We start from the raw sequence: 25,962 nt of genomic DNA, 5'->3' as shown, positions 1-25,962 counted from the left end.
TATGGGTATATACATATATATTTGAAAAAACAGTTTTCTTGTTAAAAAGCACGTTGCCAAATCAGAATTTATATTGGAGATATAACTTGGAAATTTCTCATTAGTGGAATACAAAATTCTTTAACAATAATATCAATTATTCTTATTAATGTTGATTCCTAAGAAATAAAATTAAAAAATGAACAAATTATCTTTCTCCTCTCTAGTTGAAAAAGTCATGACAGCCCTATTTGGATATATCACTAACATCAAATCCTTGGCAGCTCTTCTGAAAAATTCATTTTTGAGCTCATTCATGGGACCAAGAAGTACTTTCTCATCTGTGAAAAATAGAAATATAGTAAAGAATATGATTTTCAAATACTTAGTAAAAAACCTAAAATTTTAAAAAAGTACTACATTTAAGTTACAAAAATAGTCACAGAATATAAACTAGCAAAAAAAAGCAGCTCAATCTCACTCATGTGAAACTACTATTAACATTTCATTATAGAACCTTCTGATTCCTCTTCTATGTGTATTTGTATACATGTGTGACCTGAGTATGGTAGAGGGGAAAGGCCTCTAGCTTAGGAATAAGATTCTCATCTAGGCTATAGTTCTAACTTATGGGACCTAGAGAAAGTTATTTGAAGCCTCTATATGGAAATAATTAAACTTGACCTTCTTACCTTGAATAGTGATATGAGATTCAAATGAGATAATGAAAAAAAGGGTGGGGAGGCCTCTTGCATTTGCAAAATGCTGCATAATTTTATTCTTTTCCAGCAGTGCAGTCTTGAAGTTAAAGTATTTGTGGCAGAGCCCTTATTGACCACAGCACAGATTTTAGGAGGCAATCTACTGAAGGTCACATTGGAGGCTGCCTACTCTGTGCCTGAATCTTTCATTCCAGTAGGCCCTCTGCAGAACTACATGGTTGGTCTGCAAGTTCCATCAGTTGGAGAGGTAAAGCCCTACAGCCAGATATTTAGATAGATTTAAACACTCATATGGTCATCTCTTCCTTACCTGCTAAGATTTCATTCAAAGCAAGCTCTATTAATTGAGGAAATTTATTTTAGGCTTAAAAAAAGTTTTCTAATGTTTTATATATAGATATCTATAGTTTACATGTTATATGTAATATACATTGCATATAATTTGTATCAATAAATACATATTTATGGTGGAAAATATGTAAAACATTTTAAAATTGATAATTTTAATATATTGCTACACATTACTTTTATGCGTATATTTTGTGGATTTTATACAATGTACTTAATTATATAAAACTTTCTCTTAATTTCAGGTTATTTTCTTAGTCCAAATTTCTATAGAGTAATTATATATGGATTTTTTGAGGCTCTTGATAGATATTTCAAAGTTGCTTGCTAAAAGGTATAATTAGTTAATACTCTCAGATGTTCTATTGCAATTTACTTTTCAGCATAGAACCCTCCAATTCCTCTTCACTATTCACATTCCCACCAGCAGTGTAAAGGGTTCCAATTTCTCCATATCCTCATCAATATCTAGTATTTTCTGGGGTTTTTTTTTTTGTTGTTGTTGTTTGTTTTTTTTTATAATACTTATCCTTACAGATATGAAGTGGCATTTCCTTGTGTTTTAGATTTGCATTTCCCTAAGGACTGATGATGTTGAGCATCTTTTCCCCTCCTTACATTGCCATTTGTATATCTTTTTGGGGGGAAATGTTTATTCAAGTGTTTTGCCCATTTTTGAATCTGGTTGTTTTTTGTTGTTGAGTTTTAAAAGTACTTTATATAGCCTACCTATTGATCCCTTATCAGGTATGTGACTTGTAAATATTTTCTCCCATTCTTTACTTTGTTGTTAGTATATTTTGCTGCACAAAATTCCTAATTTGGATGAAGTCCAATTTATCTATTTTTTTTCTTTTATTGTCTCTGCCTTTGGTGCCATAACCAAGAAATCATTGCTTAATCCAATGTCAAGAGGTTTTCCCCCCTGTGTTTTCTTCTAAACGTTTTATAGTTTTAGCTCTTAGATTTAGGCCTTTGAACCATTTTGAGTTAATTTTTGTATGTGGTTTAAGGTAAGGATATAACTTGATATTTTTGCATGTGGATAATTAGTTTTCTCAGCACCATTTATTGAAAAGACTGTCCTTTCTCCATTGAATGGTCATGGTATGCTTAATTTTGAAGTTTTTGCCAGCATTCTCATTTCTGTGGAGGAGCAAATTTTCAGAGGTCCTTACTCTGCCATTCCAGAAATGCCTTTCTGTCACAAAAGTTCTTCCCAAAGAACTAGAATTGTTGAGTTACAGGGTATGACAATTTTAAATTTACTGGAGACTGCAATATTGCTTTTCACAGTTATACCAATTTATACTTCCATCAACTATGTATAAGAATACCATACCCTTGGGGCGCCTGGGTGGCGCAGTCGGTTAAGCGTCCGACTTCGGCCAGGTCACGATCTCGCGGTCCGCAAGTTCGAGCCCCGCGTCGGGCTCTGGGCTGATGGCTCAGAGCCTGGAGCCTGTTTCCGATTCTGTGTCTCCCTCTCTCTCTGCCCCTCCCCTGTTCATGCTCTGTCTCTCTCTGTCCCAAAAATAAATAAACGTTGGAAAAAAAAAAAAAAAAAAGAATACCATACCCTTTACAATATTGCCAGTGCTTGATATTTTCAGACTGACTTTGCCAATCTATGTTTTAAAATGATATCTCATAGTTTTAATGTGCATCTCAATTATTATTAAGGTTATCTAGCATGTTTTTATATAAACATTGGATTTTCTAATTTCCCTTTCTACAAATTGCCTATTTACATCTTTGTTAATTTTCTTTTACAAGTATATATTAGATAAATTATACATAGGAAAGTGCCTGTATTGTTAACCCTTGTCAGATTTGTTTGTTTTTAAAAAAGTAATTTTTAAAAAGGTATATCATAACTCTCATATAAATATAAAATGACAAAAGGGTTTTAAACCAGTTCAAAGGAGAATTGGGGAAAAAAACACCCATATATAAGCAATCAGGAATGTTGAGATGAATTTCCTAATAATTCTAAACTCATCATCAGCCACAGGTCAATAATTGATTATATCTCCACTGGACAAAATATGTTTGCATATCTATGGACAAGAATAACTTGCATTGTTACTATTTTTTTTTTATAAATTAAAGAATTATAAAACAGCACAAATACAGAATCAGATAATCACAAAAGGAAGGGTCTGTTAGATAATACCCAACATTACACTGAAAATATACTTCAATAAACTTTTTTGTTCATTTTGAACTCTTTTACAAAACTTCCTGATGTATGATAATTTATTCTGTAGAAAGACTATCCCATTTTGTTCAAGAATGGAACTCTGAAGATTGGAGGGGAAAGAGAACCTGTTCCCCGGCCTAAAAAATGGCCAATTGCCAACATTCTGGCTCCAGGAGCTAATGACATTCCTAATGCTTTCATTGTTGGTGGGCCCTATGAGGAAGAAGAAGGAGAACTCAATCACCCTGAGGTGAGAGAATTATGTACTTTTTTTTGAGACAAACTAAGTGCATAGACAGATGGCAAGACATTTTTTGAATCACTCTAATTTATATAAATCTGTTACTTGTTAAAATAAAACAATTGTCTAATTCTGATGAAAATGTCTCCTAATTTCTTAAGTTCAACAAACAAAATAGTTTATTAAATTCAAATTTACTCTTTATTTTATTTTGAATTTATGAACTTTTGAGTAGGCAATAATATGATCATAGTCATGCATATAAAAGCAAATATATATACTCAAAGGAAGAAAGAAAGACTCACAGACAAAAATATTTAGAAGAGCAAAGTTTCCTTGCAAAGAATGCAAAAAGGAATAGATTTCAGAAAGACTGACTCAGACATCAGTATAGTAAAAGTCAGGGATAAAATTGTTTTTCTTTAGGAAGTCCAGATTTACAGAAAGTATTCAAAATATTGTTATTTTCAGAACTAGAACCTGTCAGGAAGAAACTGCTATTTTTATTTTCTCTGAGGGTGTAAATTAATTAACTTATTTATTTATTTATTTATTTATTTATTTATTTATTTGTTTATTTATATTTTTCTTAAGGGTTTATTTTTAACTGAGTATATAGAGTGCTTAATCATATTAAAAGCAGGGAAAATGTCAGTTTTGATTTATATACACACATATATGTACATACAGTACATACATGTATTCTTTCCTTATTGGTGGCATACTCATACTGTTTCGCAACTTGCTTTTTAGTAGATCTTGGTGATTTCCACATCACTACTTAAAGAGCATTCTCATTCTTTTTCTTTTATCTTTTTCTTTTTTCCTTTTTTTTTTTTTTTTTTTGAGAGAGAGCTAGAGTGCAAGTGGGTAAAGGTCAGAGGAAGAGAGGGAGAATCTTATGCAGGCTCCATGCCCAATGTGGGGTTCCATCTCACCACCATGAGATCATGACCTGAGCTGAAATTAAGAGTTGGCCGCTTAACTGACTGAATAACCCAGGCGGCCCATCATTCTTTTTCTTTCTTTATTTGTACTTGCTGTATAACATGACATTATATAGACACACTTAAATTCACTTAACCAGTCTGCTATTGGTGATCAGTTAGGTTGTTGAAATTATTCTTTTCTTTTTATTCCTCCCTCCTTTCCTCCTTCCATCCTTCTCTTTCCCTCCTTCTTTCTTTCTCTTTTTATTTTCTTTCTTTGTTTCCCTGTTTCTTTCTATTTTACTGCAACTTATACTTGTCAAGAGCATAGAAAATGCTGCAAACATACTGGCAAATGTTTCTTGAATGAGCTAATAATCATTAGTGGAAAAATTCAATAAAATTATTTGTAAAATGAGGATGGTTGAATTATTTTAAGTATCTGACTAAATATTTTAAATAGTTGAAATAAATCTGGCAATATTTGAAAAACATTGTGCAGTATCTTCTCTCATCATTGTGATTAGTGAATATTCATACTGTTTCTTGATTTATACTTTCATTTAGATCAGATACTTTATTTTACGTATTTAGATCTTATATTTTAGTTTATTTTTAAATTTTGTTTGTTTCAAGTTTTTATTTAAATTCCAGTTAACATATAGTGTAATATTGGTTTCAGGAGTAGAATTTAGTGATTCGTCACTTACATATAACACCTAGTGCTCATCACCAGTGCCCTCCTTGCTACCCATCACCCATTTAACCCTTCCCTCACCTACCTCCCCTCCAGCAACCCTTAGCTTGTTTCTATAGTTAATAGTTTCTTATGGTTTTCCCCCCTCTTTCTTTTTTTCCTTCCTTCCCCTATGTTCTTCTGTTTTGTTTCTTAAATTCCACGTATAAGTGAAATCATATGGTATTTGTCTTTCTCTGACTGACTTATTTCACTTAGCAAAATACAGTTTATCTCCATCAAATGGCAAATTTCATTTGTTTTGCTGTCTGAGTAATAACCCATTATATATATATATATATATAATATACATATATATTATATATGTATATGTATATATATATATATATATATATATATATATATATATATATATATATTACTTTAGATCATTAGCTCTCAAGCCTGATTGCTCGCTTGAATCATCTGGAAAGCTTTTAAGACAATAGCAATGGGGCGCCTGGATGTCTCAGTCTGTTTTACATCCAACTTGGTGTCAGGTCATGATACTGTGGTTTGTGAGTCCGAGCCCCACGTCGGGCTCTGTGCTGACAGCTCAGAGCCTGGAGCCTGCTTCAGATTCCATGCCTCCCTCCCTCTCTGCCCCTCCCGCACTCGCACTCTGTCTCTCAAAAAGAAATAAACATTTAAAAAAACAAATTAAAAAAAAACAATAGCAATGGCCAAGCCCTAACTGAGATCAATTACATAAGAATTTACTTTCAAAATATTACACTGGGGCTCCTGGGTGGCTCAGTTTGTTAAGCGACCAATATTGGCTCAGGTCATGACCTCATGTCTGGTGGGTTTGAGCCCCTTGTGGGCTCTGTGCTGACAGCTTAGAGCCTGGAACCTGCTTCAGATTCTGTGCCTCTGTCTCTCTCTGCCCCTCCCCCACTTGTACTCTCTCTCTCTCTCTCTCTCTCTCTCTCTCTCAAAAATAAATAAATATTAAAAAAATGTATTACCACTGCCCAGGTGTTGATTTTTTTAAAAGCTCCCAGATAATTCTAATATGCATTCAAGGTTGAGAATCAGTGATTGAGATTATATGAGTGAATTTTTGGTACTTACTACTAAATTAATGTGAAGGTAATATAAATTATCTTACGTACTTTAGTAATAGTAAAGTACCCTAAAATTTAAGATGTGGTAGTAGTTACAGTAGTAGTTGTAGTTATACTAGTAATAGTAATAGTAATAGTAATAGTAATAGTAATAGTGTTGTGATCAAATCCCTTAAAAGAATGACTTACAGATTTAGCAGGATGAAACCATGGCACACTGAGAGAACAAAAGTCTCTTATTATTTTACAGGACAGGGAATTTAGGAACCAAGCAGAGTGCATAAAGAAAAGGATTACTTGGGACCTGGAAAGTCGCTGCTACCTTGATCCTCCTGCAGTAGTCAGGTAGGAAGAGGAAGGGGATTATGTCTAAGCAACAACTAGAGGTGGGAAGAAATGTTACTTTTGTTAATTTTATCTATATTTGAGTTAGGGTGATCTGAGAATCCCTTCCACCAAATCTGCTAATAACAGAGGCTTTTAGTGATCGTGGTTCACTCATGGTGGGTTCTGATTCCTTTTTCATATAAAACAAGTCCAGAGCTGATATGTATGGTGGCTCCACAGTGTAGCTCCATCAGGTATACAGGCTCCATCTTTATTTTTGCTCTACCTTCTTTAACATGTGCTTTCCATCCACAAGGTTGTTCCATGGTCCAGAATGGCCATTGGAGCTCTATCCTGCATATTCACATTCCTCAAAGAAAGCTGGAAAGGGCGAGTGTTTAGGGATAAAAAAGGATACATGCTGGGTATCTTAGACCCTCTTATAGAGCCTTCCTAGAAACTTACAATTTCAGTTTTATATCTCAATGGCCATCTCTAGATGCAAAAGAGGTTGGAATTATGTTTTTGTTATACACGTTGTCATTCAGACTAAATCAGGGGTTAGAGGGGTGCCTGCGTAGCTCAGTTGGTTGAGCATCTGTCTTGGGATCAGGTCATGATCTTGTGGTTCATGGGTTCAAGCCCCATGTCGAGCTCTGTGCTGACAGCTCAGAGACTGGAGCCTGCTTTGGATTCTGTGTCTCCCTCTCTCTCTGCCCCTCCCCTACTCATGCTCTGTCTCTGTTTCTGTCTCTCAAAAGTAAATAAACATTAAAAAAAATCTAAATCAGGAGTTAGATACTAAAGAAGAACAGGACACTTGACATTGTGTGGGTAACTACCAGTCTCTGTCACAGTTACCTGGCGGTTAGGGAGAGATGATAAATAAGGGACTATCAAAATACATATAATTAGAATGAGCAACTCTGGTTTTCTTTTTCAATTCATAGGCTGTTTTTAAGAAGAGTGTTAGAATTACAGAAAAATTGAGCAGACATTTCCCAGAATTCCTATATACCGCTGGTTCTCCACTTGACTGTGGTGTATAGTATAAATATACATTGTTGGGGTGCCTGGGTGGCTCAGTCGGTTAAGTGTCTGACTTCAGCTCAGGTCATGATATTATGGTTCATGCTTTGAGCCCCGCATTGGGCTCTCTGCTGTCAGTGCAGAGCCTGCTTTGGATCCTCTGTCTCCTTCTCTCTGCCCCTACCTTGCTCTCTCTTGCTCTCTCTCTCAAAAAAAACATTAAAAATATAAATGTACATTGTTGGGTTTGACTTGCTTATATTCTGTTAAGGATACATTGTTGCTCTTATTACTTTGAGTAGTTATCTATTTGATCAATTAAAAATAAGAAAAATTTGAAAATTTATTTTACCTTAATTTTGTCCTCTGATTCTCTTCTTTTCTTAATGTAGATCCAAGTTTCTGACCCATGTCATTTTCTTTTTCTCTGAAAACTTTTAGCATTTCTTGCAAGGCAGGCCTACTGGCCACAAATTCTCTCCATTTTTGTTGAGAAAGTCTTTATTTCTCCTTCCTTTTTTTTATGATTTTTTTTTTTTTTAGTTTATTTATTTTGAGAGGGTGAGAGAGAGGGCACAAGCTGGGGAGGGGCATAGAAAGAGGGAGAGAGAATCCCAAGCAGGCTCTGCACCATCAGCACAGAGCCCAACACAGGACTTGATCTCACAAACCGTGAAATCATGACCTTAGCAGAGATCAAAAGCAGACGCTTAACCAGTTGAGCCACTCAGGCACCCTCTCCTTCGCTTCTGAAGGATAATTCTCTGGATACAGAAATCCAAGTTGGTGGTGTGTTTTTTTCCAGAAACTTTGAATATTTCACTCCATCTCTTATTGCTTGCATGGTTTCTGAAGAGAAATCCAATGTAACTCTTATTCTTGTTCCTCTATAGGTAAGGTGTTTGTGGTTTCTCTCCCCTCTGTCTTCTTTAAATATTTTCTCTTTTTCTGTGGTTTTCTGCAGTTTGAATATGATATACCTGGACATAGGGTTTTTTTGTTTGTTTTCTGTTTTGTTTTGGTATTTATGATGCTTACTCTTCTCTGAGCTTTCAGTATCTGTGGTTTGGTATCTGTCATTAATTTAGTAAAATTCTCAGTCATTATGATTTCACATATTTCTTTGGTTCTTTTTTCTGTTTTTTCCTCTGGTATTCCTGTTATATCTTCTATAATTGTTCCACAGTTCTTGGATATTCTAATTTTTTTTCATTTTTTTCTCCTTTCCATTTTAGTTTGGGCATTTTTTATTGACATATCTTCAAATGCACTGATGATTTCCTCAGCATTGTTCAATCTACTAAGTCCATCAAATGAATTCTTCATTTTTGTTTCAGTGTTTCTTGTTTCTAGCACTTCTTTTTTATTCTTTCTTGGGTTTCCGTCTCTCTGCTTACATTTCCATCTCCCTATTACATTATTTGCAGTTTGTCTACTTTTTCCATTAGTGCTCTTAACATATTAATTATAGTTATTTTAAATTCCCTACATGATTGGGGCATCTGGGTGGCTCAGGCAGTTGAACGTTGGACTTCAGCTCAGGTCATGATCTCGAGGTTCGTGAGTTTGAGTCCTGTATCTGGCTCACTGCTGTTGGTGCAGATCCGCTTCGGATCCTCTGTCCCCCTCTCTCTCTGTCCCTCCCCCACTCGTGCTCACTCACTCTCTTGCTCTCTCTTTCAAAAATAAATTTAAAAAACATTAAAATATTCCCTATATAATCATTCGAAATTTTGTGTCATATCTGAGTCTAGTTCTTATGTTGTGTCTCTTCAGTATTTTTTCTTGCCTTTTAGTATTCTTTGTAATTTTTTATTGGAACCTGGACATTATATATTGGGTGATAAGAAATGAGGTAATTAGGGTTTTTAGTGTGAAGTTTTCTGTTAGTGTGGCTTGGAGCTGGGCTGTGTTTAATGTTTGCTGTAACTGTACGTGCTAGAGGCTTCAGTTTCCTTTTTTGTTCCTCCCCCCCCCCCCCGTTGTCTTTGAGTTTGCCTAAAAAAGGGTCTGTGTTTTGCAGCCTCTCAAATCCACTGTTCTTATACCAGAACCCTGTTGGTGTGGTGATAAGGTGTTTGGAAGGGGAAGTATTTTAAAATACTGTAATTAAACTTAGTATTTTAATGGGTTTGACTTCCTGGCCTGTGACAATCAGAAGTGTTTAATAGTATTTTTTACTTCTTATGTGAAACAGGAAGGCTAGACAGAACTAGAATTGTCTAATTGCCCTTCTCTCGCATCAGATAAGACTCTGGTAAAATAGTTTCCCTTAAAGGGTAAGCATTTGTTATGGGTAACACTCCAGGCATATTTCAAAATACTTACTGTTCCCTTCTTCCTACTTAAGAGGATTTTTCTCATATCTTCACCATGAATATCTGAAGTGACTCCTTGTTTTAAAGCCAAAAAAGTGTGGAGTCTATAACTCTGGCTAATCCAGCCTCCAGCAATTTGTCAAAATTACCATTAAAGTGTTTCCACAACTTATTGACTCCATTGCTTTCTCCGACCTGTACACTGACGTCAGCTGTGATTCTCTGTACTTGCCTCTCCTCCAAATTTTATGGTGGTGATTTGCCCCATGAACTTAATTCTTAGATGGATCTAAGAAAAGTCATTGATTTTTCAGTTTGACCTGCTTCTTATTGTTGTTATGAGGACAGGAGCAACAACTTCTAAGCTCCTTACATGTCAGAGCTGACACTGTAAGTGCTACTCTATTTTCACAGTATAAACATATTTTATATGATTTGCATACTTGTCTGATTATTTCTTTAGAACAAATTACTAGAAGTGAAATTTCTGGGTCAAAGATTATGACCATTTTAAGGCTTTTGATTCACATTTACAGATTGCTTCAACAATGTATAGTTTGCTTCTGCTAGCAGTACAGTAGAATTATTTTTGGAATTTTATAAATTTAGGAAGCTAAAAACAACCCACCTACCTAATAAAAATGTTTATATATCTTTGTGTATTCCATTACTTTTAAAAAGAGTCTTCCCTTTAAATTATACTAACTTGATTTTTTCATACAATTCTAATGGGCTAATTTTTAATTTGCAGTTTTCAGAAGCGAATTGTTGATTGCCGCTTTTGGCCTGTAGAGATCACAAGAGTTCCTCTGACTACTGTACCCAAAGGGAAAGCTGCAAAATTTGATAAGGTAAATTTGTTCCCTTAATGATAGCTGTAGAAGAAATGCCTGGTCAGACCCAACCTATTATTCTGCTTCTTTATTTTTTAAATTTTTTAAATGGTTATTTATTTTTGAGAGAGAGAAACTGAGCACAGGCAGGGGAGGAGCAGGGAGACACAGAATCTAAAGCAGGCTCCAGGCTCTGAGCTGTCAGCATAGAGCCCAACACGGGGCTTGAATCCATGAACGCAGGATGATGACCTGAGCCCAAGTCAGATGTTTAACCAAACTGAGCCACCCAGGTGCTTGTTATTCTGCTTCTAGTTCTGATACAGAAGGAATGTGTGAACTGATGTGGGTGCTCTCTAGGGTGACTAACTTAACCTGATTTGTCAAGTAGTTTCCTGGTTTTAGTGCTGAAAATCGCATGTCCCAGGAAGATCTCCTGTCCCTGGCAAATCAGGATGACTGGTCACCCTAGCTCCCTATTGTCCACTAAAAACTGTTTAGGCTTTATTCCTAGACATCCTATTTCCCTTTAGCTCTTTAAAATGGTTTTACTATAGGTAAAACCACACAAAATAGCCATTTTTATAGGTCAAAGTAGTTAAATATTGGGAATATGGCTCAACCTAATACATCTTCCTGAATTTCTTTTCGACATACCTACTTAAAATGTTTTAGCCTACTAATTAGAGTAATAGGGCTCATTGATGTACATTATTCTGAAAAGATCTAGCTTTGTGAGCCTAGAACATGTTCTCTGTTGTTTTATTTGTGCATGTCTGGTCTTTTCTGTTTGTACATAAACTCCCTTAGGGTAGGAATACTGTCATAGACTACTTTGTATCCTCTATAGTACCTAGCATGATTCATGGTATACAGCAGACAATTAACAAGTACCTAAATTCTTTTGATTTTTATTTTTTTATCTTAAATTTTTTTTTAATGTTTACTTATTATTGAGAGACAGAGAGAGGCAGAGCATGAGCATGGAAGTGGCTGAGAGATGGGGAGACACAGAATCTGAAGCAGGCTCCAGGCTCTGAGCTGTCAGCACAGAGTCCAACGCGGGGCTCGGACTCATAAACCTAGAGATCATGACCTGAGCCGAAGTCGGAAGCTTAACCGACAGCCACCCAGGCGCCCCCTTTTGATTTTTAAAATAGACATTTTTACATAATAAATATAGTACTGCCAGTAACCACTTCTCCCTTTGTAATATAAAATATACATTGCTAACTTTCCTTAGCAACACAATGTTATTATATATATGTAAGACTTTTAAATCTACTTTTTAAAAAAATTTTTCTTTTTTAATGTTTATTTATTTTTGAGAGAGAGACAGAGCCTGAGCTGGGGTGGGGCAGAGAGAGAGGGAGACACAAAATCTGAAGCAGGCTCCTGGCTCTGAGCTGTCAGCACAGAGTCCCACATGGGGCTCAAACTCATGAACTGCAAACCGCAAAATCATGACTTAAGCCGAAGTCGGATGCTAAACCGACTGAGCCACCCAGACGCCCCAAATCTAAATTCTACTTATTGTAATATGTGAAATCAAAGAGATTACTTTTAATTTTGTGGGAATTAAATGTGTTTTCTTTCAGTAAATTTTTTCCCTATGAAAGTTTTCTATGGCAAACCATTAAAAATTATGTTAAGTTATATTTATTAACATGTTATTCATCTTTGTGATGGGGGTTTAGACAAAATTAGCGGGGCACCTGGGTGGCTCAGTCAGTTGAGCGTCTGACTTCGGCTCAGGTCATGATCTCGTAGTTGACAAGTTTGAGCCCCGCATGGGGCTCTGTGCTGACAGCTCATAGCCTGGAGCCTGCTTCAGATTCTGTGTCCCTCTCTCTCTGCCCCTGCCCTGCTCATGCTCTGTCTCTCTCTGTCTCAAAAATAAATAAACATTAAAAAAAAAATTAGCGGGGCGCCTGGGTGGCGCAGTCGGTTAAGCGTCCGACTTCGGCCAGGTCACGATCTCGCGGTCCGTGAGTTCGAGCCCCGCGTCAGGCCCTGGGCTGATGGCTCAGAGCCTGGAGCCTGTTTCCGATTCTGTGTCTCCCTCTCTCTCTGCCCCTCCCCCGTTCATGCTCTGTCTCTCTCTGTCCCAAAAATAAATAAAAAACGTTGAAAAAAAAATAAAAAAAAAATTAGGTAAAATTAGCGATGGCAAATACAGAGTGGCAAACTATCATTCATCCTCCCTCATCCATGGCAGATATTACTGATTAATCAAAACGTTGTTTCTTTCTGAACCCAGATAAGGGTATAGAATCTTCGGGGCGCCTGGGTGGCTCAGTCGGTTAAGCGTCTGACTTTGGCTCAGGTCACGATCTCGCCGTCTGTGAGTTCAAGCCCCGCGTCGGGCTCTGTGCTGACTGCTCAGAGCCTGGAGCCTGTTTCAGATTCTGTGTCTCCCTCTCTCTCTGACCCTCCCTCGTTCATGCTCTGTCTCTCTCTGTCTCAAAAATAAATAAACGTTAAAAAAAAAAAAGAATCTTTCTCAATACAGTACTCTGAAACAACTCCACCAATTGTTTAGAATTTAGGCATATTCAAGTCTATTTAATATGATGATTTGTAAGATCCCTTTCATTCATAAAAATCTGTGAACTAAAGCTAAAAGCCGCATCTTCTGATTTCTTTTCGTTGTTGTAATTATTTTACAAAGCTTCATTTTTTCCTAAGAAGCAATATTGTTAAATTGACTTTTTTAGTTGAATATATATATAATCAATTAATTGGAGCATGTGTTATCCGACTACTGCCTTTACTATTCATTAACACCGTTGATATGCATTATTTCAGTGATTGTGGTATTATTAAACCCATTTTGAAGATAAAGAAATGTAGATCCAAAATATCTATGTAACTGGCCAAGTCAAATAGTTAAGGAGCATAGCTAGTTCCTAAAGCCAGGTCTTTGAAAAACTAAGAGCTCCATACCTTCTGCTACATTGCTCTACAGCACTAACAGCTCTCTGGTTTTATTCCTTTAGACTGATGATGAAAGTCAGCTTTCATTTCATGGTGTGGCTTATGTGAATATGGTCCCATTGCTGTATCCAGGTGTGAAGAGGATTCGGGGAGCTTTTCATGTTTACCCTTACCTAGACAGTACAGTCTATGAAAAGGTAAGAAAAAATTATACAGAAGGTATTATCCTAATTTATCCTTTATGTATGTGTTTACTTACATCTTTAGCATACAAATCTTTGCACTTGAAGTTTGGAACCATTGGTATACTGGGATGGTAAATATAGCACCTTGCAGTCATTCTGTCATTGAACCTTAAAAACTTTAGGATAGTGAAGGAGCACCCCAGTGGCTCAGTTGGTTGGGCATCCAATTTCAGCTTAGGTCATGGTCTCAAAATTTGTGGGTTTGAGCCCCACATCATTTTCTCTCTCAAAAATAAATAAAACATTAAAAAATTTTAGGATAATGAAAAGCCAAAAACTGGAAACAACCTAAACCTCTATGAACAGGTGAACAGAAAAACAAATTTTGTGGTATATCTATATAATGAAATCCTACTCAGTGATAAAAAGGAATGAACTATTGATACGTGCAGCATGGATGAATCTCAAATGCATTATGTTAAATGAGAGAAGGCTGATAAAAGAAAGTACATAATGTATTATTTCATCTAAATAGAATTCTAAGAAAATAATCTGTGGTGACCTAAAGCTGACCAGTGGTTGCTTAGGAACAGGAATAGAGAGAGGGATGGATTACAAAAGAATGTGAAGAAAGTGTTAGGGATGATGGAAATGCTGGTTATCTTGATTGTGGTGATAGTTTCACATGTGTATACATATGTCATGTCAAAATTAATCAAATTGTATACTTTAAATATGTAGTTTGTCATATTTCAATTTTACTCAATACAGTCAGATACATAATCTTTAAGACAATGAAAGAAGTCTATTGTGTTAAGTATACAAAACTTAAATCCATGAGCTGATTAGTGATTTTTAGGTGTTAAAAATGTTAAAATCATCTATCTTTTTATCTATCTATATGTCTACATATAAATATAGAATATATATATGTGTATTTTTCCCCAAACAAAAAATCAGTTTTACCATATTTTTCTTAGGAGAAATTGAGTCTTCATAAAACACAACAAAAATAATAACAAAAACATATTACTATTTCATTATTATTAGGACAGCTATTTTTCAATAATGGAGTCATGAAAGACCTATCATCTATTTGCAAACCAACTGAGTAGTAAACTCTTTCTATATATTATTTATTTTTGAGAGAGAGAGAGAGAGAGAGAGAGAGAGAGAGAGTCAGAGCATGAGGGGGGAGGGGCAGAGAGACAGGGAGACACAGAATCCGAAGCAGTCTCCAGGCTCTGAGCTGTCAGCACAGAGCCCGACGCGGGCTTGAACCCACAAACCGTGAGATTATGACCTGAGCCGAAGTTGGATGCTTAACCGACTGAGCCACCAGGTGCCCCAGAAATCCTTTGACTCAGAAATCACACTTATAAGGATGTATCTGAAGGAAATAATTTAATAGAATCAAAACTCCATGTTCGCCCTTCAGTTTTAGTCTCTAGAACTTTCTCATGTTCTGTAATACAATTTTTAGCATTAGAATAGATTTGGCAATATTGAATGGTTTGCCTTCCTTTCTGAAAGTGTGTGAAGCATTACAAAGAAAAAGATGTGCATGGACTATGAGTACAAATAAAAATCTATATGTAGTGTTTCCAATTATTGCAATTACTGTAAAGAGTGTTAAAAATGTTTTGTAGAATACAAAGAGGGGAAACATCATAAGATTTCAGTTTGTCATCTGTCTACAAATACTATAAATCTTAACTGTTAGTGACAGAAATGTCCATCTGTTTTACTTACACTATTTGTTTTTCTTTGAAAACATGGCATATGCAAAAGTATCTGGGTTAGGTTTGGCAGAGTGGAAAAGCAAATGAAATTTGAAAAAGAGCTAGCAGTGATGAATGTCGCAGTGTGTAAATTAAAATTCCTAATGACATAAAAAACCCAACTGCGTATTCAGAAAAACTTTTTGGGATCTATGATAGCAAAAATTAAAAATAAGTTTTTTTTTTTAATTTTTTAACATTTATTTATTTTTGAGAGACAGAGAGAGATGGAGTGCAAGTGGCGGAGAGGCAGAGAGACAGAGAGACACAGAATCCGAAGCAGACTCAGGGCTCTGAGCTGCCAGCACAGAGACCCACGTGGGGTTCGAACCCACCAACCCTGAGATTTTGACCCGAGCTGAAGTCGGATACTCAACCAATTGAGCCACCCAGGCACCCCTAAAAATAAGTTTAAGGGGCGCCTGGGTTGATCAGTCGGTTGAGCCTCTGACTTCAGCTCAGGTCATGATCTCGCGGTCCATGTGTTTGAGTCCCCCATCGGGCTCTGTGCTGACAGTTCAGAACCTGGAGCCTGCTTCGGATTCTGTGTCTCCCTCTCTCTCTGCTCCTCCCCTGCTCATGCTCTCTCTCTGTCTCTCAAAAATGAATAAACATTAAAAAAAATTTAAAAAATAAGTTTAAAATGTCTATAATAGAGAAAAGCTTAGAAAATGATTGTAAATAAAAATGATTCAATATGCATCTATTAAAAAAGATAATTGTTAATGCTGTGTCAATAGTTAAATGGAAAAAAAGAATGCCAAAATGTTACATATAGCATAGATAAAAATAAGTTGCAAATGAGTTTATTAACATTGTTAAATGTGAAAAATATAAAAGTAGAAGTGGCTATTAATTTAAAAATATGAACTCAGGAAAGACTTTCCTAGGCTTGAGAGCAATGAAAGATATAAAAGATTTAGATTAACAAAAAATGAATAGCTTCTATGTTTAGGAGAAACCATCATAAACAAAATTACAATGTAACTGAAAAACGGGAGAATATTTGAATATATGTAGGAAAGATGGTTACTATTCCTAAAATATAAAGCACTTTATCAAATTGATAAGAAAAACACACTAATTTTGTTTTAAAGGGCAAAGTACATGAAACGGTACTAGACAAAAAAAGAAATGCCAATGGTCAATAAATAAAAGAAGAAGAAACATTTGGCCTTATTTAGAATCAAACAACTGCAAATTAAAATAATAATAAAATACCATTTTACCTGTAGAATTAGTCAATTCTTTAAAACATGGTAATGCCCATTGTTGGGAAAGGTGTGATAAAGCAACTCTCATTCACTGCTAGAAGTGTAAATTAGTACAAACCATGAAAAAAATTTTGTTAGTATGTATTAAGAAGCTTAGAATACTTATATTTTTTCCTGTAGCATTCCTACTTCCAGGAATCTATTTTAAAGGAACAAGTAGAATTGTATCCAAATTTTACTAAATGAAGATATATCTGAGGGAAGTAGTATATTATAATTGAAAGGTTATAGGCCTTGATGTCAGTCAGCCTCTAGTTTCAATTCCGGAATTAACCAGCTGGGTAACTTCAGGCAAGTGACTAAGTTTCTCTCAACTTTAATTAATTAATTGATTTATTATAAATAAATTTATTATAAATGAAGACAGTGCTTTTTTCCTAGAATTGTTTTGCATATTAAATGAGATAAAATATGTAAGGTACTAGGAGTGTAGTACTAGGGGTGTAGTAGGGGTGATTGGAGACTATTGTATATACATTAAAAATTACCTTATGAAAAATTTTAAAACATGAAAGGATACATGTGATAATCTGTTAAATGAAAAATCAGGGTATAAAACTACATTCAATATGACCACAACTTTTAAAAAATATATAATCATAATTAAATATATATGTATATATGTATATATATACAGGTAATATTGGAGAGGAAATCTTTCTGGCTATGTCTGAGTGAGAAGATTGTCAAATATTCTCCCCACCACCACCAAAAGCAGCTGTAAAATTGGACAAATTGGCAAAAAAACCATTCAGCACTCTGGAAATTGACCAAAGGCATCAACAAACTGAGGAGTATTAATGCATGAAAAACTATGGAGTTTGAGGCTTTCTTGGTTAGGGCTGCTTCTAAAACTTCCCTAAGTTGTTCCCTACTCCACTTCTTTAGCTTAACCAGTACAGTGATTATTCTAGGGCAGGATAGGCTGTGAGGACCAGCAACTTTGCTGCCATAGAAGAAGACTTACACAATTTGGAGCAGTGGATGAAGGACCTATGCCCAGCAATGCTGTTGGTTGAAATTTGTGGAGAGCAACCAACATAACTGAAATGAGAGTCCCAGGAAAGAGAGTAAGGGGCAGAAAAGATACATGGCAAAATAATGTCTAGAAATGTCTCATGTTTGATGAAAACATTAATCTACATATCCAAGAAGTTCAGAGGATCCCAGGTTGGATAAGCATACAGGCATCTACAACATAGACATTAGAGTTTACTGCTGAAAGATAAAGAGAAAATCACGAATTCAACAGGAGAAAAACAACTCATTGCTTATAGTTGCAATGTATTTAACAGCTGATTTTTCTTCTGAAACAATGGATCCAGAAGGCAGTCGAATAACATATTCAAAGTGCTCAATGAAAAAGCTAGCAATCAAAAAGGAAGGTAAAATAAAGACATCCAAAGATAAACAAATATTGAAAGAATTTGTTGCTAACAAATTTGTCTTGTAAGAAACACTAAAGGAAGTTCTTCTGCTTGAAAGGATATGGCATTGATTGCTGACTTGAGTCCACAGGAAGAAACAAAGAGCACTAGAAATGTCTAAATTTAAGTTAATATAAAAGATTTCAGAAATACAGTATGTATTTTTTTTATTTTTACTCTTAATTTCTTTGAAAGGCATTATATAAAGCATTAATTATATTGTTGGGTTATAACATGTATAGATTTAATTTGTATGATAATAGTAACATAAAGGAGGGAGGATAGAATGGAACTACAGTGTGCTAAAATTTCTACATTATACCAGAATTAAGTTAATATCAGTGTGATATACATTGTGATTAGTTAGGATGGCCAAGAAAATTGTGTGTGTGTGTGTGTGTGTGTGTGTGTGTGTGTGTGTGTGTACATATACATATTTAACATAATAGAAGGCATTTAAAGGAGGAACAGAGGAACAAAAAAGACAGAAGATATATAGAAAACAAATAGTAAAATGGCAAACATAAATGTAAATATTTCAGTGATAACTTTATATGTAAGTAGTGTTAAATACCCCAATGAAAGGACAGAGATTATAAGACCACATTTAAAAAAAAATCAAGATTCAGGGGGCCTGGGTGGCTCAGTTGGTTGAGCATCCAACTTTGGCTCATGTCATGATCTTGTGGTTCATGGGTTTGAGCCCCACATCGGGCTGTGTGCTGACAGCTTGGAGGCTGGAGCCTGCTTCGGATTCTGTGTCTCCCTCTCTCTCTGCCCCTCCCCCACTCACACTCTGTCTCTCTCTCTCTCTCAAAAATGACTGATGAATGAATTTAAAAAAAAATTTTTTTTAATCAAGATTCAATAATATGCTATTTAAAAACAGACACACTTAGATTCAGATACATGGAGATTGTAGCAAATGGTTGGAAAAAATATGCTATGCAAATAGAAAACATAACAGAGCGGAGTGGCTATATTTATATCAGACAAAATAGACTTCAAGACAGGAAGTATTACTAACAACATAGAGTGGCATGTCATAATGATTAAAGGGTCAATTAATCAGAAAGAATTTACAAAGTATTGTGTAAAATAAATATATAAATTATAAATGTATACACACCTAACAATAGAAACTCATAATACTTAAAGCAAAAACTAACAGAATTGAAAGAGAGATAATCTGACATTTAGAAATTTCAATATTTCAATCTTAATACTTGGTAGAAAAACTACATAGAAAATCTATATTAAACATTAACTTAGCGTACAACCCACAAAATCATTGTTTAAAATGTTTACTTATTTTTGAGAGAGAGAGAGAGAGAGGCTCTCACAAGCGAGGGAGGGACAGAGAGAGAGGGGAACAGGGGATCTGAAGTGGGCTCTGTGCTGACAGCAGCAAGCCCAGTGCGGGGCTTGAACTAATGAACCATGAGATCAGCACCTAAGCTGAAGTTGTACACTCAACAGACTGAGCCACCCAAGTGCTCCCCTCAACAAAATCATTTTTAAGAACCTACCTAAGAGAACTGAAAACCTGCATTTACACAAAGACATGTATATGAATATTTATAGCACATCAGTGAAACTATCACCACAATCAAGATAAGGCAAATATCCATTTCCTGCCCCCCCCAAACTTTCTTGTGTCTGTTCTTATCCTCTCATACCTCTGACCAGTCTTCCCCTCTTTGTTTTTTAGTCTGGCTTCTTTCACTCAGCATAAATTCTATTTAGACTTCAACCATGTTGTTTAGTTTAAAAAATGTTATGATTCTGGGGGACCTGGGTGGCTCAGTTGGTTAAGCATCTGACTTCAGCTCAGGTCATGATCTCATGGTACGTGAGTTTGAGCTCCGCGTGGGGCTCTGTGCTGACAACTCAGAGCCTAGAGCCTGCTTCAAAATCTGTGTGTCCCACTGTCTCTCTCTGCCCCTGCCCCGCTCACACTCTGTCTCCCTCTCTCTCTCTCTCTCAAAAATAAATAAACATAAAAAAATTATTAAAAAATGTTACGATTCTTCTTCATTTATCTATAGTTTGATTTTCCCATACAAAATTTTTAGGTTGAATTTTAAACTTGCCCTATTTTTCCAAGTATAGTTGATAGGCAAGTAGTAATTAGATATTTCTTATGCAGAAATAAATTCTACCTGTTACAGATCAGGAATCCTAAATTCTCTCTTGTCCGGCAAGAGAGCAGACACTGACACAGAAATGAAAATGAGAGAGGCTAATGTCTGGGAGGAGACAAGAGCCCTGAACAGGGATTTCGTCTCCATATTTATTGAGTTCTCAAGATTTTACATACGTGGTGAGTGTGCAGACGGAAACAGGAATCATTAACTCATATGTGTAAGAAGCAAAGGGTCTGGGAGGAAAGTAGCATTTAAAGTTGTGGTCAAAGCACAGTAATATATTGGTGCCAGATGATAAGTAGTTTCCTGTAGGTGATACAACGGATTAGCTGTCTTCTTTAAAGTTTCAGATTGATGGAGCATGCAATTTTAAAGATAACAAGTTACTAGTTAGCTAGTCTAGCTAGCTAACCTTGGGGGCTTTTGCCCTGCAGCAGCTCTGGGCCCTAACCCTTTTTAACCCATTTGTGTAAATTTGAGGAATTCTTGAACCTATTTCCCATATCTACCATTTAAAGTTAATCTGAAATTATGTATCAAAAATTAAAAGTTTTCTAGGAACAAGAGTTACAAAACACCAAAACCAAGCGATGTTGAACAATCTCATTGTAATAATTTAAATGATAGGATAGATAGCTAATTTTCTATGAGGGTTTTACCTGTTCAACAAGTATGGCGATTCAGTGAAGTTTTTCTTTTCCCTATTTCCCTCTGATTCTACAATGTTGAAATTATCTAGAAAACTAAATGTTTTTAAAGAATAATGTGAGTTTCTTTCAAATTTGTCTCATTCACCTGTGATTCACTGCATTTTTTTTTTGTTTTTGTTTTTGTTTCTTTTCAGACCAAATGTTTATTTAGCTTGTTCCGGGATACTGGCCATCATTTGATTCAGAATAATAAAATAGGAGGAATTAATTCTCCATTGTCTAAACTAGTTGTTTCAAAGAACCTGAAAGAAGATAAAGCAGTCAAAGAAAAGGATATAGAAGGAAGGCCTAGGCCTGGGGATATGGTAGGTTGTTGAGAAGGTGATGATTTTGCTAGTTTTGTTACATTTCACAGGCTTGTACTGATTATTGGGTGAATTGCATCAATTTAGTTTGCCTTTTGTTGCAACTTAATGATCATTGTTCCTGCCATTGGGAAGACCATGTAAGAATTCAGTTTTTGAGGCATGTTCATTTTCTTTCAGCAAGCACCTAGTATAAAATCTCAGAGCTCAGATACTCCTTTGGAATTTGAACCCTCTCTAAGCCACAATCCAGAAGGACAGGTAACTATGCATAAAGAGTTGGAAAATTAAGTTTAAATTCATCAGTTTTTTACTGAGCAAGATAGTATGGTATTGTGAAAAATTCTCATTATCTCAATTACCATCCCATATTTGCCATGACTAGTTTATAACTTTGGGTAAATTTCTTTGTCTTGTTGAGACTCTCTAAAATGAGCAGGTAGTACCAAATTAACCTTAGGTCCTTTCTAACATTAAAAAACTATGTGTTTTAGTAATTCTACTGTATTATATATTAGAAATCATGCAGAGATGCATCATCTGTAGCATTTACTCATCTGCCCTCAAGACACTCAACAGTCTGGTGGGTGAAACAGATTGGTACATAACTAACCATAACACAGAATTTTGATGAATATTATAATAGAGGTACAAATAAAAGTGCTGTTTGGGCTCACATAATACAGATGAATCGCTCCTAGGATAAAGCAGTCTCAGAAGGCTTCATGGAAGAGCTGGCATTTGAGCTAAGTAGTGAAAGATGAAGAGAATAGTTTGCCGGATGAAGATGAAAGGGTAGGCATTTCAGGGCAAAGGAACAGCCCAAGTCAGGACACAAAGAAGGTAGCAGAATTTAGAGTGTATCAGTTAATTTAGTGTATGGAATAGAGATGAAAAGAAACGAGAATTTCTAGACGGAGGTGAGAAAGGAGAGAGAGGCTGTGTTGAGTTGCAGAAAGACTGAAAGATTTGCTAACAAGTTTGGACTTCATTATGTAGCTGATAAGGAACTCTTGAGCTTCATCTTGGAGACTCCTATTAATGATTTTTAAGTCATGTAGAAATAAGATCTCCTATGTATTTCAGGGTAGAACTCTTGCAAGGAAGTGAAAACAGAGAAAATGAAGTTGGGGTAGGGGCTTCAAATATTGGTTTATAGGTTTTTCTAATTGTACAGGTGAGTGTGTGATGATAGTTTGATTTAGGGAAGAGATTGTAGTAAGGAAAATCAGAAACTTGAAGAGGCAAGATTTGGAATTGGGGAGCTTTAAGGGTGCTGAGGAAGAAAAGCTAAAGATAACGCAGGTTTCAAGCCTCACTTTCGAGAAGGATTACAAAATCATAAGTCAAAGAGAGATCAATATAAGGGAAATGATAAATTTTGGACATGCTGTATTTAGGGTGCTGGAAAAAAATTTGGATAGAAATGTCCATCAAACTGCAGCTGGTAGATGGTGATGTGGATTCTGTGAATGGGAATGTCAGAATATTTCTGATTGGAAATGCTTGGACTTGGAAGATTTGGTGGCAGAAAGAATAGCATTCACTTAAAACAGTTACAAGAAAAGTATTGAACAAGTTAAACAGTGCTTCAGCTGAGGTAGAAGTTTCCAATAATAAAATTGAAAATCCTTTTATGCAAGAGATAACCACTGTAACTATTTTTCTTTCCAGTTATTTTTCTATATAAAGAATATTTTGACAGTCAAGATCACACTATATATGTATAGTTGTATATGCAATTTTCTTATATTGTATATGTTATCCTATGTTACTAAAATTTGTTCATAAATATCTGTTCTTAATGGAAAGAATAAATGAGAGAAAAATATCTTTACAGCAATATGTAGAAGCAGGCACATACATTGTGTTGGAGATTCAGCTGGACAAAGCCTTGGTTCCAAAGCGAATGCCAGAGGAGCTAGCCAGAAGGTGTGTAGCAATGGTTCTTATATTTATATATATATTTTTTGCAAAAACATTTTAGATATAAATAAAAGGAATTCAGATTGTCTCCGTAAATATAATTTCCCTAGACTAAGCAGCAGACAGTTTTCTGGTTTTTTAGCCCAGATTAAGTTTCTTTTGTTATAGTTGTCTTCTTATTACAAAAGCAGTATATGCTCAGCATAAAAAAAAAAAAAGAAAAATCAAGGGATGCCTGGGTGGTTCAGTTGGTTAAGCGCCCGATTCTTAATTTTGGCTTAGGTCATGATCTCATGGTTCGTGAGTTCAAGCCCCAAATAAGGCTCTGTGCTGACAGTGTGGAGCCTGCTTGGGATTCTCTCTCCCCCTCTTTCTCTGCCCCTCCCCAAGTCTCTCTCAAAAATAAATACATCAACTTAAAAAAAAAGTCAAGATTTTGAGAAAATTGAGATCAGCAAGCATATAAAAATACTCAGATTTCTACCCACCCAGTGATAACCACTTAAGAATCTTTTTAAAATGTTTATTTATTTATTTTGAGAGAGAGAGAGAGAGAGAGAGAGAAAATCCCAAGCAGGCTCTGCATTGTCAGCTCAAAGCCTGATGCAGGGCTTGATCCCATAAGCCATGAGATCATGACCTGAGCCCAAATCGAGAGTCAGATGCTTAACCAGTTGAGCCATCCAGGTGCCCCAGTGATAACCATTTTAAAAAAATTGGTATTTATCCTTCTGGAGTTAAAGTTCCTAAAATACACACATATACACCCATGTCACATATAAATAAGTGCAATTTTTAAAAAACTTTTTTTATATTGTACCATAGTGCTTTGATTGTGTTTCTAGGAAGTTGTCCATTTCATCTAGGTTATCCAGTTTGTTGATGTACAACTGTTCATGGTATTCTCTTATAATTCTTTTTACCTCTATAAAAATGGGGAGTACTGTCCCCATATTTATTTCTGATTTTAGTAATTTGAATCTTCATTCTTTTTTCTTAGTGGTTACCTTGGAAATAATAATGACCATCTTTTTTTTAAAGTTTGTTTATTTATTTGAGAGAAAGAGCAGTGTAGGGGCAGTGAGAGAGGAGAGAGAGAATCCCAAGCACTAACAGTGCAGAGACCTATGCAGGGCTTGAACTCATGACATCATGACTTGAGGAGAAACCCAGAGTTGGATGCTTAGTTGACTAAGACACCTAGGTGCCCCTATAATGACCATCTTAAACCTTTAACAATCTAATTGGAATAATACCAACTAAGTTTCAATACTATTCACCCTGCCTCTCTATATCTCCATCTTTCCCTTTTTATATTATTATTGTCACAGATTATATTTTTATACATTGTGTGCCTATTAGCAAATATTTCTAATTATAATTTGTGCATTTGCCTTCTACAAACAAGTAAAGAGGGGGTTATTTTTATTTAAAAAAAATTTTTTACTGTTTGTTTATTTTTGAGAGAGAGAAACAGAGGGTGAGCAGGAGAGGGATACAGAAAGAAGGAGACACAGAATCTGAAGCAGGTTCCAGGCTCCAAGCTGTCAGTACAGAGCCTGATGTGGGGCTCGACCCCACGAACCATGTGATCATGACCTGAACCACCCAGGCTCCCCAAACAAGTAAAAAGGAGTTTAAAACCAGAAGTACAATAATACTGGCTTTCATGTTTACCTTTACCAGTGTTCCTTATTCTTCAGTTACCTTACAGTTACTGACTAGTTGTTCTTTCATTTCAGCCTGAAGGGCTCCCTGTAGCATTCTTTTTTTTTTTTTTTTAAGTGTATTTATTTTTGAGAAAGAGAGAGGGGGGGACAGAGGAACTGAAGTGGGCCCCATGCTGATAGCACTGAGCCCGATGCAGGGCTTGAACTCATGCTTTGAGATCATGACCTGAGCCGAAGTCAAATGCTCAACTGACTAAGCCACTGAGGCACCCCTCCCTTTAGCATTTCTTATAAATTAGGTCTTACTAATAGACTCTTAGTTTTTTTAAATATAATTTATTGTCAAATTGGCTTACATACAACACCCAGTGCTCATCCCAACAAGTGCCCTCCTCAATGCCCATCACCTATTTTCCCCTCTCCCCACCCCTCCATCCACCCTCAGTTTGTTCTCTGTATTTAAGATAGACTCTTAGTTTTTGTTTGTTTTGTTAATTTCTTCTTCATTCTTGAAGGATAATTTGCTGTATATAGAATTTTTGGCAGGCATTCTTTTTTCTTTCAAAACTTTAAATATGTTACTCTAGTACCTCTGGCCTCCATGGCTTGTGTTATTCTTTTTGACATTATTGAAATTATCTGTTTATCTTTTGTGACAAGTCACTCCTCTCATTGCTTTTTGAGTTTTTCTCTTGTCTCTGGCTTCTGACAATTTGACTACAAGTTATCTTAATGTAGATCTCTTCAAGATTATTCTGCTTGGAAGTTGTTATGCTTCTTGGATATATAGATTCATGTCTTTCTCCATATTTTGGGAGTTTGGGGCCATTATTTCTTCATAATTCTTTCTGCTCCTTTCTCTTCTCCT

The 25,962-nt window shown here is 35.7% G+C and overlaps 1 protein-coding gene across 4 annotated transcripts in view; it reads left to right on the top strand.

Annotated features, from left to right (window-relative positions):
• Positions 1-25,962, top strand: part of CFAP70 (cilia and flagella associated protein 70) — a 113,474-nt gene that overhangs the window by 28,288 nt on the left and 59,224 nt on the right. For 3 of the 4 annotated variants that reach the window (XM_086680003.1, XM_086680000.1, XM_086680001.1), the window contains exons 6-13: positions 769-948; positions 3,320-3,502; positions 6,476-6,570; positions 10,651-10,750; positions 13,732-13,866; positions 21,328-21,498; positions 21,679-21,759; positions 23,339-23,430. In XM_086680003.1, the coding sequence (XP_086536129.1) occupies positions 769-948; positions 3,320-3,502; positions 6,476-6,570; positions 10,651-10,750; positions 13,732-13,866; positions 21,328-21,498; positions 21,679-21,759; positions 23,339-23,430 (1,037 nt within the window). The remainder of the gene's footprint in view (positions 1-768; positions 949-3,319; positions 3,503-6,475; positions 6,571-10,650; positions 10,751-13,731; positions 13,867-21,327; positions 21,499-21,678; positions 21,760-23,338; positions 23,431-25,962) is intronic. The other variant, XM_086680002.1, reaches the window with a different exon arrangement.

Source organism: Puma concolor, chromosome D2 (genome assembly GCF_028749965.1).
Source record: "Puma concolor isolate L17-30 chromosome D2, mPumCon1.1.hap2, whole genome shotgun sequence".
NCBI classification, from domain to species: domain Eukaryota; kingdom Metazoa; phylum Chordata; class Mammalia; order Carnivora; family Felidae; genus Puma; species Puma concolor.
The sequence above is the reverse complement of the archived record's forward strand: the minus strand, read 5'-3'. Positions and strand labels throughout refer to the sequence as shown.